Source organism: Protomyctophum bolini (genome assembly GCF_963924005.1).
Source record: "Protomyctophum bolini genome assembly, chromosome: 4".
Taxonomy (NCBI): Eukaryota; Metazoa; Chordata; class Actinopteri; order Myctophiformes; family Myctophidae; genus Protomyctophum; species Protomyctophum bolini.
Window position 1 is genome coordinate 52,199,835 of NC_137865.1, and position 12,500 is coordinate 52,212,334.

The window sequence follows — 12,500 nt, forward strand, 5'->3', positions numbered from 1 at the left end:
TCAATCAATTCAACTTAACAGTATTAAGTGTTAACCCATTCTGAACGGGAACCCATTTTGGTGTTAGCATCATGTTATGCTTTAGCTATTGAAAAATAGCAGATCTTAGACCGTCCTAAAGTCGCCTCTTCGGTGCTACTGAAAGTTTCTGACGAGCCGAAATCATTTCGGCACTAAAGCGCCGAAACAGCGGTAAAATAGGAGTATGAATCGGCCCTTAGGGGTCATGGGGTAGGGGTTTAGGGTTTAGGGTGGTGTTACCTTCCCCTTAGAGACCCAGACCAGCTGGTTCTAGGTTAGGGGGTAGTGGGTAGTGGGTAGGGGGTAGTGGGTAGGGGGTAGTGGGTAGGGGGTAGTGGGTAGTGGGTAGGGGGTAGGGGGTAGTGGGTAGTGGGTAGGGGTTAGGGGGTAGTGGGTAGGGGTTAGGGGGTAGGGGGTAGTGGGTAGTGGGTAGTGGGTAGTGGGTAGGGGTTAGGGGGTAGGGGGTAGTGGGTAGTGGGTAGTGGGTAGGGGGTAGTGGGTAGGGGGTAGGGGGTAGGGGTTAGGGGGTAGGGGGTAGTGGGTAGGGGGTAGTGGGTAGTGGGTAGGGGGTAGTGGGTAGGGGGTAGGGGGTAGGGGTTAGGGGGTAGGGGGTAGGGGGTAGTGGGTAGGGGGTAGTGGGTAGGGGGTAGGGGGTAGGGGTTAGGGGGTAGGGGGTAGGGGGTAGGGGGTAGGGGGTAGTGGGTAGGGGGTAGGGGGTAGGGGGTAGTGGGTAGGGGGTAGGGGGTAGGGTACAGTACAGTACAGTACCTTGCCCTCAGAGACCCAGACCAGCTGGTTCTGCTGCTGCTGAGTGGTCTCCTTCAGAGCTCCGTACCAGCCGTCATTCATGTTGTTCATGTTGATGGTGGCTGTGGAACACATTCACATTTACACACATTTACACACATTTGCATACATTTGCATACATGGCTTTAATCGGGGTTTTTTTAAACATTTGAAAACTAGTGAAATGGGACATTCTGCACAAGTAGTACTTTCTACTTTTGGTACTTTAAGTACATGTTTTGATACCAATACGCTACTTTTACTCCAGTACATTTTTAATACCGGCCTTGTACTACTAACTGACTACTAACTGACTACTAACTGACTACTAACTACTAACCCAATGCTTCTACGTTGCAGTATTAATACTTTTAGACCTGACGTCGAAATAAAAAAAAAACGTTCGCTCTGAAAGAATAATATATTCAAAGATTTATGCCGCATTTTTACGATAAAAAAAATAATAGCAGACCTACAAGCTCGTAGCGCGCCACCGAGTGGCGCGCTACGAGCTTGTAGGTCTGCTATTTTTCAATAGCTAAAGTATAACATAATGCTTAGTTAAAACACCAAAAGGGGTTCCCGATCAGATTGGGTTAATACTTTGGTAGGGTTTAGGCGGTAGGGGTTGTTCTAAGCTTCAGTAAAGATACTTTTACTACTAACTCAGTGCTTCTACTTCAGTATAGATACTTTTACTACTAACTCAGTGCTTCTACTTCAGTATAGATACTTTTTACTACTAACTCAGTGCTTCTACTTCAGTATAGATACTTTTACTTCAGTAAAACATGCGAGTAGTTTTCTCCGCCATGTTCAGTTGAACTGCAGCCAAGATGACGCAGAGAAAGCCTTTGATCGGTTTGAAGGTCAAAGAAATGAACCTATTGAGCTGCTTTCAAAGAGTCCAACAATACGGTGACTTCACTACCGGCTGGAGACTCAAACACAAAGAGGTTGTGTTTTAGACCATAAAGAGCATTCACTGTTAGACCGACTGCTAGAGTTCAACCAATGAACTCTCAATGAGTAATCCTGTTAACCCATTCTGAGATCAGATTCAAAAAATGTCTTCTACATCATGACAGTTTTCTGAAAAAGCTATGTTTCCATGTCAGTCGTTCTTCGATTTTTTCAAAAAACAGCAGACCTACAAGCTCGTAGCGCGCTGCTATTTTTCAATAGCTAAAGCATAACATAATGCTAACACCAAAATGGGTTAAATAATCTGATCTCAATACTGGCCAAAATAATAATAATAATAATAATAATAACTAGAAACGTTCTGGGCACAGGTCTCCACCAGGAGGATAGGAGTGTGTGTGATGTTTGGCCAAATGTTTGTGTGTGTGTGTGTGTGTGTGTGTGTGTGTGTGTGTGTGCGTGACACGACTTGGCCTGTTGTAGCTGATGACGCTGATTTGAAAACTGTCAAGTGGCATTTCTTCCTCAGCCTAGTGGGAATATGCATGCACAGTTTCCCCGCAATCGGACGCTGCGTTGAGTAGTTGTGGCGATTTGTCCAAAACGGGTACAAAGCGTGCTACTCCTGAACAGTTTAGAAGCCAATCGTAGCCAATCAGGATGGATTATGAGAAATCAAACTAACCCGTCTTGATCTTATGACTATGGAGAGCATGTGTACCGATTTGCGTGAAATTTGGATACAATCCGAAGGAGTAATATTAGGAAATGTGTTTTACATATGTCGGCCTCCTGGTGGCGCTATAAAGAGAAGATGTGAAAATTCCAGGCAAAGGTGTTTCCTTGGCTTCTAGGGAGGGTGCAGACAAACTTTTACACAGATCCGTGCAGTTAGAGGTAAAAACACTAATTGGCCAGTTATAGCACCATATTTATAGCGTAATATTTACTAGTAAACAGGTGGTGGTTGTTCTAGAGTTTATAATAATGTAATAGTTATATTTACTAGTAAACAGGTGGTGGTTGTTATATTTACTAGTAAACAGGTGGTGGTTGTTATATTTACTAGTAAACAGGTGGTGGTTGTTATATTTACTAGTAAACAGGTGGTGGTTGTTATATTTACTAGTAAACAGGTGGTGGTTGTTCTAGAGTTTATAACAATGTAATAGTTATATTTACTAGTAAACAGGTGGTGGTTGTTATATTTACTAGTAAACAGGTGGTGGTTGTTATATTTACTAGTAAACAGGTGGTGGTTGTTATATTTACTAGTAAACAGGTGGTGGTTGTTCTAGAGTTTATAACAATGTAATAGTTATATTTACTAGTAAACAGGTGGTGGTTGTTATATTTACTAGTAAACAGGTGGTGGTTGTTATATTTACTAGTAAACAGGTGGTGGTTGTTATATTTACTAGTAAACAGGTGGTGGTTGTTCTAGAGTTTATAACAATGTAATAGTTATATTTACTAGTAAACAGGTGGTGGTTGTTATATTTACTAGTAAACAGGTGGTGGTTGTTATATTTACTAGTAAACAGGTGGTGGTTGTTCTAGAGTTTATAATAATGTAATAGTTATATTTACTAGTAAACAGGTGGTGGTTGTTATATTTACTAGTAAACAGGTGGTGGTTGTTATATTTACTAGTAAACAGGTGGTGGTTGTTCTAGAGTTTATAATAATGTAATAGTTATATTTACTAGTAAACAGGTGGTGGTTGTTATATTTACTAGTAAACAGGTGGTGGTTGTTCTAGAATTTATAATAATGTAATAGTTATATTTACTAGTAAACAGGTGGTGGTTGTTCTTCCTCAGTTTGATAGCTCTCTCGTAGAGTTTCCGTGCGCTCTTCCTGCTCTCCACACACAGCCTGGTCCTCATGGTCTTCACTCCCTGCTTGTTGTCCGGGTTGAGGAACACCACGATGGGATACCACTGGGCGTAGTTCAGCCTGTCTACCGCGTTGGGGGTGATGTCCAGGACCGCATGTTTATCCTGTTAATATAACATATATAATTATATATATATATATATATATATATATATATATATATATATATATATATATTTGCATTGTTAATATTGTGTTGTCTCAGCCTTGCAGCTATTGTTTTACTCGTTTCTCCGACATATTGTAAGCCACATTTTTCACATGTGATTAAATAAACACAGTTGCTGGTGCTGGCTGTTATCTGTTGTTTAATCTCCAACGTGCGTTTGTAGTTCTATTTTTAACTATTTGTTTGGGTTTGAAGTATTCTGGTCTCTGGCGTGCTGGTGTGTTGATTCCTTTTAGCTTGCTGTGTACCAGATAAAATGGTAAATGGTGCATTTATATAGCGCCTTTACCCAAAGCGCTTTACATAGATTGTGCATTACATTCACCCATTCACACACACATTCACACACCAATTGCGGCGGAAGCCATGCAAGGTACCAACCAGCACATCGGGAGCAATTTGGGGTTCAGTGTCTTGCCCAAGGACACTTCGACATGTAGACAGGAGGAGCCGGGATTCGAACCGCCGACCCATGGATCATAATAATGGTATAACTAGCTCTCAATGATGACGTAATAAAGATGTGCATTAAAGGACCAAATGCCAGAGTGTAATTGGTTTTCGATGGTGACGTAATGACGGTATGTTTTAGTGTCGGGAGGATTAAAGGTAATGCTCCTGTGTATACATGTATAATCTGACACCACTGCCGTATCAGGCACAAGTAGTCATTACATCATATGATCGGACGGTGCATACGCATCGAATATCGTCCTGGACGAAACTAGTACTTGCTCGCTCTGCTTGCGCAAGTAATAATAATGTAGGATGAGCCTTATACCTTACATATGATCATCCGCTGGGTTAATAATTAAATTGTTATATAATGATAATACAAATATCATATTAATAAATCCTTACTCTGTCAATGATCTGCTTGATGGTGTGAAGACGGATGATTCCTGAACTGCGCTGATCAGTTCCTGCATCTCGAGGTTCGCTCTCTGGAAGACATGAGGAAAGATGTTGAGATACAGAAAGATCTGATGATACAGACAACAGTTACAGTACTGACCTGAAGATACAGACAACAGTACTGACTTTAATTTGATGATAGAAACAGTAGTGACGTATAGTTGACACAGATAGGAGGAAATACACTGACTTACTGGCTAGCTCATAAATATCTGGCTCTTCTCTGGCGAGTTTTTCTCGAGCCACATCGGCGATGGGACCAAATATCACCACAGGCCTCAGGAACCCAGCTGGAGAATATAACATGAAATATAATATCATTTAATAATCACCATACAGGCCTCAGGAACCCAGCTGGAGAATATAACATGAAATATAATATCATTTAATATCACCATACAGGCCTCAGGAACCCAGCTGGAGAATATAACATGAAATATAATATCATTTAATATCACCATACAGGCCTCAGGAACCCAGCTGGAGAATATAACATGAAATATAATATAATTGAATATCACCATACAGGCCTCAGGAACCCAGCTGGAGAATATAACATGAAATATAATATCATTTAATATCACCATACAGGCCTCAGGAACCCAGCTGGAGAATATAACATGAAATATAATATCATTTAATATCACCATACAGGCCTCAGGAACCCAGCTGGAGAATATAACATGAAATATAATATCATTTAATATCACCATACAGGCCTCAGGAACCCAGCTGGAGAATATAACATGAAATATAATATCATTTAATATCACCATACAGGCCTCAGGAACCCAGCTGGAGAATATAACATGAAATATAATATCATTTAATATCACCATACAGGCCTCAGGAACCCAGCTGGAGAATATAACATGAAATATAATATCATTTAATATACCATACAGGCCTCAGGAACCCAGCTGGAGAATATAACATGAAATATAATATCATTTAATATCACCATACAGGCCTCGGGAACCCAGCTGGAGAATATAACATGAAATATAATATAATTTAATATCACCATACAGGCCTCAGGAACCCAGCTGGAGAATATAACATGAAATATAATATCATTTAATATCACCATACAGGCCTCAGGAACCCAGCTGGAGAATATAACATGAAATATAATATCATTTAATATCACCATACAGGCCTCAGGAACCCAGCTGGAGAATATTATATAAAATATCTGGTGGTGATAAAATGGATAGAATATCGAAATCGGCCATATGGCCATATCGGTGTCGGTTCGGTCTAAAAATACAATAGAATTATTTTCACAGATATTGACGACACAGTAATGAGGGTGACCGTCAGCTAACGATAGCCACACCACTCTACTAGAGGTGACCGTCAGCTAACGATAGCCACACCACTCTACTAGAGGTGACCGTCAGCTAACGATAGCCACACCACTCTACTAGAGGCCATCGACAACAACGAGAGGTAAGAATAAATCTATCGCGACTAGCGACTGGCCAGCGGAGGGCCGTCAAACACAGGATCATTTTTCATAATTAGACGGGATGATTTAGATTGCGAGTTATTCATGTTTTAATATTTTCGTTTTCGTCGGCTAAACAGGGGAGAGTTTTTCGATGACGTCCCAACAGGCTCTCCCAGGCTGTGGAGCCATGCGATCCGTTTTCATACCAATAAACGTAGTCTTTTGGACAATACTTCGAACTAATGGTCATGTGACCTACCTTCTCTAAGCAACACCCTCTCATTGGCTGGTAACTAATGGTCATGTGACCTACCTTCTCTAAGCACCACCCTCTCATAGGCTGGGAACTTGGTCTGGACGGGCTGCGCTGATAGGTCCTCTCGACTCTTCCTCAGGTTCCTCTTGGAGGAGCGAAGGCCTCTGAACCTCCAGAAGTCTGCTCTGTCGCCCCCTGCTGTCTTGGGGAGGGTGTACTGCACGCTGGAGAGCTGCTCCGCTCTGAAAGGGTTAACGCACGCACGCACGCACACACGTGCACACACACACACACACACACACACACGCAAACACACACACACACACACACACACACACACACACACACACACACACACACACACACACACATACACAGTTAAAGACAGGAGGGTGGACAGCTGCTCCGCTCTGTTAACGAGTACAACATGTTAACGATGATGTTGGGTATAATCACCTGTTCTTATTGGCTGTAATTATAAACTCTACCGGTTCTTATTGGGTATAATTATAATCACCTGTTCTTATTGGTTATAATTATAATCACCTGTTCTTATTGGTTATAATTATAATCACCTGTTCTTATTGGCTGTAATTATAAACTCTACCGGTTCTTATTGGTTATAATTATAATCACCTGTTCTTATTGGTTATAATTATAATCACCTGTTCTTATTGGCTGTAATTATAAACTCTACCGGTTCTTATTGGGTATAATTATAATCACCTGTTCTTATTGGTTATAATTATAATCACCTGTTCTTATTGGTTATAATTATAATCACCTGTTCTTATTGGTTATAATTATAATCACCTGTTCTTATTGGCTGTAATTATAAACTCTACCGGTTCTTATTGGTTATAATTATAATCACCTGTTCTTATTGGTTATAATTATAATCACCTGTTCTTATTGGTTATAATTATAAACTCTACCGGTTCTTATTGGTTATAATTATAATCACCTGTTCTTATTGGCTGTAATTATAAACTCTACCGGTTCTTATTGGTTATAATTATAATCACCTGTTCTTATTGGTTATAATTATAATCACCTGTTCTTATTGGCTGTAATTATAAACTCTACCGGTTCTTATTGGGTATAATTATAATCACCTGTTCTTATTGGTTATAATTATAATCACCTGTTCTTATTGGGTATAATTATAATCACCTGTTCTTATTGGGTATAATTATAATCACCTGTTCTTATTGGCTGTAATTATAAACTCCACCGGTTCTTATTGGGTATAATTATAATCACCTGTTCTTATTGGTTCTCTATCGTGTTCGAGACTGGCTCTCCACTACATATTGTTCAATATGTACGGGAACTGACCCCACAGGGCAGTGTTCATGGATATCTCTTTAAGACACATCTTCTATGGTGGCCCTGCCCAGATGCCAATCAGCGGGCTATTTAAGCCCCATCTGTGCAGTGCCACTTCGATTTTTTGATTTCCACGAGAGCAGACGTTTCGTGTATCTCAGCAGTTTTGACACTATTAAACAACATATATATATATAAATATATATATTTAGAACATGAAGCTGCGTGGCACACAGTCCACTTACCTAGGTAAGAAGAGAGCTGGTCGTCTCGACGACTCCTCTCGGGGCGCCGCGTAGCTCCACAAAAAAACAACAACAGCAACAAGCTGCAGGCCTAATCCGCTAGACAGTGGAGGAAGCCTCAGCTTGTCCGTGCGTCCGTTCCCTGGTGAAACCCGACCACGTTGGGGGAAACCTTGAGACGGCGTTCGGTCCGTGCGTCCGTTCCCTAGTGAAACCCGACCACGTTGGGGGAAACTAGGAGACGGCGTTCGGTGTGGCCAAAGCCAAGTGCGAAGCCGACCACGTTGGCGGAGCCCTGGTTCCCTGGCTGCAGAAGCGGTGAGACCTCCGGGTCTATCATCGCAGCTGTACACCGCGGCGGCGATTGGCGGGGTAGAACCTAGAGGAGCTGACCCAGTCGGCGTACTCTGAGGCCATCTACGTTCGCTGATCGTTGCCGCCGCGGTCCGGGCCAGACCACACGGCAGAGAGTGTAAACAAACAATTCCAGCGTGTTCCAACTTCCTCATTGACAGGTGACGTGAGCGTCATAGTGTAGGAGGTATGCTCGTCAGGGACGGCTGCCCAGACTGCACTGTGCCTCACGGTTCACAAGAGGGCGGTGTGGCTCAAAGATCAGGAGACAAAAACTCCAGATGACCCACCGTGTTAGGCGCTGCAATTAAATCGCTTACTCTGTCACAATTGGTTCTGGTTAATATATACTTATATGCTTATATATATATATATATACCTGTGTGTATCAATACAAGCATACAGGTATGTGTATCACGCAAGCTGATACACTACCAATGTATTGTACAGTCTGTACAATACAGTACAGGCATATATATATGTACCATTGTAAAGCGCTTTGAGCACTTGGAAAAGCGCTATAAAAATGCAATTCATTATTATTGTTATTATTATAAGTATGATAATGGCTACAACAACACACTATGCATGTGGACTTGTAGGCCTACTGGTATGATATACAAAAGTTTGGAAGCCTCCAGTGTGCTTAATGTCAGATTGTTTTGTGCTAGAGCGCCTCAGAGCGGCCGAGCAGTTTATGTACAACCTCTTCCAGAGGTCCATAACTCTGCTGGTGACACAAAACAAACTGTGGACATTGATTTGGGGACTCTGTCCTAACAAAGAGAGAGCACACTGAGAAACCGCGTCATGGGGATGTCTTAGGGTACCATGTTGCCTTGATTCGTTTATGCAGCATTGTGAGCTGCAAAGGGTAGATTATGACCCCTCACGTTCAAGCAATTACTATGGGCCCACTCCCTGTGGAGCACATTCCGAACAGTTAAAATATGGTGTACAATACAAGATGTATACATATATGTATATATAGGTACACATATAATAAATAATTATATAGGTATACATATGAATATATCTATATAGAGACAAGAGGAGATGGAAATAGCAGGGGTTTCTCAGGCTGCATGTGGAGCTCACACGCCCACAGAGGATGGCCATGACCAGTGTGTGCCCTGCGGGGGCCCTGGTATGAGGACCTCCTGTATGAATGGTCTCTTCCTTCCAGCTGAAGCTGGAGGGGCCATGCCTGTTTTAGAGGCAAAAGACCAGTCGTTTCCACTGACAGACCCATAAAAATGTATTTTTTATGTGAACGGGTATATGCTATTTGTATACAGCTGTGACTCTGTCTCCAAGACAATGTTTTCTCAAGAGAGACAAATAAAGACTACCTTGAACCTTGTCCCAGGTTGGCAGAGCTGGGCGAGCTAAGCTCAGGCTATAGCTCCACCTCTTTCCTGCCCTGCCTGGTATGGACAGGTCTGTAAAGAAGGATTTAGTGAAAGTTTTCGGCGAGACTACTTACGAGTGTCAGCAGCCTATTAATGCACTACAGTGTGCAGTTTAGGGAGCGAGCGTTGACTCGCCCTCTCGGGTTAGCTGTTGTCTCGTTTGTAGGTGAGACTAACACAATTCCTTGGGGTCAGACGGCCATTAGAGCACACTATACAGGGTATGGTTTACTGAATGGATCCCCATTAGCTGATGCCAAAGCGACAGCTAATCTCCCTGGGGTCCATATGAAATAGACATACAAAGAGTACATGAATACATGTATTGTGGGTGTTGCGCCAGCTTACACCCCGGTGATGTAGTTCGGTATTGTGGATCTGGGTTCAGTGACACAAACAGAACGTGCTGGGTCAGTCGAAGGTTTCCCTTTATGTTGGGCAGTCATCATAGCGCACTATACTGTCGTATTTCTGGCGGGGTGTCAGCTCACGCGACAGTGGTGTAGTTCTGTCACAGACAGGACATGCTGTGTCTGTCCGACGTTTGGTAACATAGACATGACATGCTGGGTCTGCCAGGAAGTATGCCTGAATCTCAGCCATTATCACACTATAGGGCGTATTGCTGACGAGGTCAGCTCATGCGTCCGTGGTGTAGTTTCACGGTGGAGCCGGGCTCAGTGACACAGCAGAGCGTGCTGTGGCTGTCGGGCAGAGCACACGATACAGTGTACAGTGTGTCACGGCGAGCCGTTTATGCACCTAGGTGTGACTCTGCGGGGTAGAATCCGGTTACCGGTCTGAAACCACAGAGAAAGCTCTTCTCATCCAGAGAAGTCACAAAGTCATGGCTATCTAGGCGCAGCTAGCCAACAACAACAGCAACAAGACTGAGTGCCGAATCTGCCTCGCGGAGGAAGCCTCAGTCTTGTCTGTGCGTCCGCTCCCTGGTGAAACCTGCTCGTCGGGGGAAACCTTGAGACGGCGTTCGGTCCGTGCGTCCGCTCCCTGGTGAAACCTGCTCGTCGGGGGAAACCTTGAGACGGCGCTCGGTGCGGCCAAAGGGTCCCAAGTGCGAAGCCGACCTCGTTGGTGGAGCCTGGGTTCCCTGGCTGCAGAAGCGCTGTGAGACCCCGAGCGAAACCGACCTCGTCGGTGAACCTCCTGGTTGATCATCGCGGCTGTAAACCGTTGCGGCGGGTAGCGGGGTAGAACCCAGAGGAGCTGACCTAGTCGGCGTACTCTGAGGCCATCTACGGTCGCTGATCGTTGCCGCCGCGGTCCGGCCAGACCACACGGCAGAGAGCGTAAACAAACAATTCCAGGGCCAACCGGCGGGGTATGGCTAGAGGTGCTCAGCACACCGAGCCCACTCCTCAGTCCTGACAGTTCAGGATACCCAGCCCCCACATGCTGTCTCTCGAGACAGTGGCGGTCAATTCAGGTGGACCCCTGAGTAGGTTCCACCATGTCATGGGTTGTAGCTCTCTCGAGGTCGTCCTCAGACGAGCCCTCCATTGTCGTTTCCGGTGATCCTGGATCTCCATCTGGCCAGTTTGTTGGTACTTTGCGCTCCTGCGTCGTTCTTGAGTACATCCACGGATGTTGGCGTGGGACGTCCTCGTGACCGGTGCCCGTTTGTTGGATCCCACAGCACTAGTTTGCTGGCTGGCATCTCTTGGCAGTGAGCCAGCTGGTGCCTCCGCCCCTTAGGGCTGAGGGAGACCACGGTGTACCGGGTGCTCGCACATTAGGTCGGCAGCCCCCCCATGGGAGGTGGTACTGTCTGCCTTGCGGCATGAGCCAATTAAGCGTGGACACTTGGGTGGCTTCTCGCAGGACAGCATTTTTGTTGTTAGCAGTGTCAGCCACAAGAATGTCCCTATCAGTGCATGAAGGAGGCTGCCGCTTCCTACATGGCAATGGTTAGGTGGTGCTGGCACCAATCCCTGCACTCTATACCATACGGCCTGATCAGAGAGTGCTCGGGTAGACCATGGTCGAAGGGTGGACTGTCCCACCGGATCACAGGGGTGATCCAACAGGGACAAGCAGGCAGGAGTGCCAGGGTCGCCTGGAAGGCGGGCACACTCTGCCCATGGGACAACAGCCCCCTGGTTGCTGTAGAATGGTGTATCTCTGACAGAGATCTACACAGCAGTGACATGGGCGACTCTGTCTACATTCACCTTGTCCTACCGATGGAACGTGGTGGCATCCGCTCCCCCCGTGGGAGTCGCTCCTGCGTGCTACTCAGCGGTAGGGTCACCAGCACCTTGACCGGTCAGGTCGGCCGGGCATCTGACGGGCTGGCTTGAGCAGCCCTTCACCCCGGTGGTCACTGGCCTAGCATCATGCTGGGCCAGCTGAGCCTAGGTGGCGTCTTGCGCCTAGGCCACGAGTATTACTTACTTGGTATGAATACTGAAGTTTTGGAGCGTTTTGGCAAGCGCCTGTGACTCATGGCGCTCACCACTTATAGGCTCGGACGGAATTCAGGTTAAACTGCCTCGGGCTGCCGCAGGGGCAGCTGGTCTGCTTATTTCCTCGCGGTGTGTCTTAGAGAGTTCCCGTACATATTGAACAATATGTAGTGGAGAGCCAGTCTCGAACACGATAGAGAACAGAGGGTTACACTCTCTGTAACCCAGGTTCTCTGAGTGGAGAGACTGGCTCTCCACAAAAGAGCCGCTCCGAAATGCGTGTCAATCAAGAATTAATCGAAGTGGCACTGCAC

General features: G+C 44.9%; 2 protein-coding genes across 2 annotated transcripts in view; one reads left to right on the plus strand and one right to left on the minus strand.

The window, feature by feature from the left end:
* Nucleotides 1-12,500, plus strand: part of LOC308313636 (nuclear factor 7, ovary-like) — a 283,858-nt gene that overhangs the window by 186,139 nt on the left and 85,219 nt on the right. The window lies entirely within an intron of this gene.
* The window catches only part of tjp1b (tight junction protein 1b), a gene marked incomplete at both ends in the record, with an annotated part of 89,594 nt that overhangs the window by 18,479 nt on the left and 58,615 nt on the right, over nt 1-12,500 (minus strand). Inside the window, 5 exons of the mRNA XM_080762310.1 lie at nt 790-890; nt 3,524-3,734; nt 4,661-4,743; nt 4,909-5,004; nt 6,481-6,665. Of these exons, the coding sequence (XP_080618436.1) occupies nt 790-890; nt 3,524-3,734; nt 4,661-4,743; nt 4,909-5,004; nt 6,481-6,665 (676 nt within the window). The remainder of the gene's footprint in view (nt 1-789; nt 891-3,523; nt 3,735-4,660; nt 4,744-4,908; nt 5,005-6,480; nt 6,666-12,500) is intronic.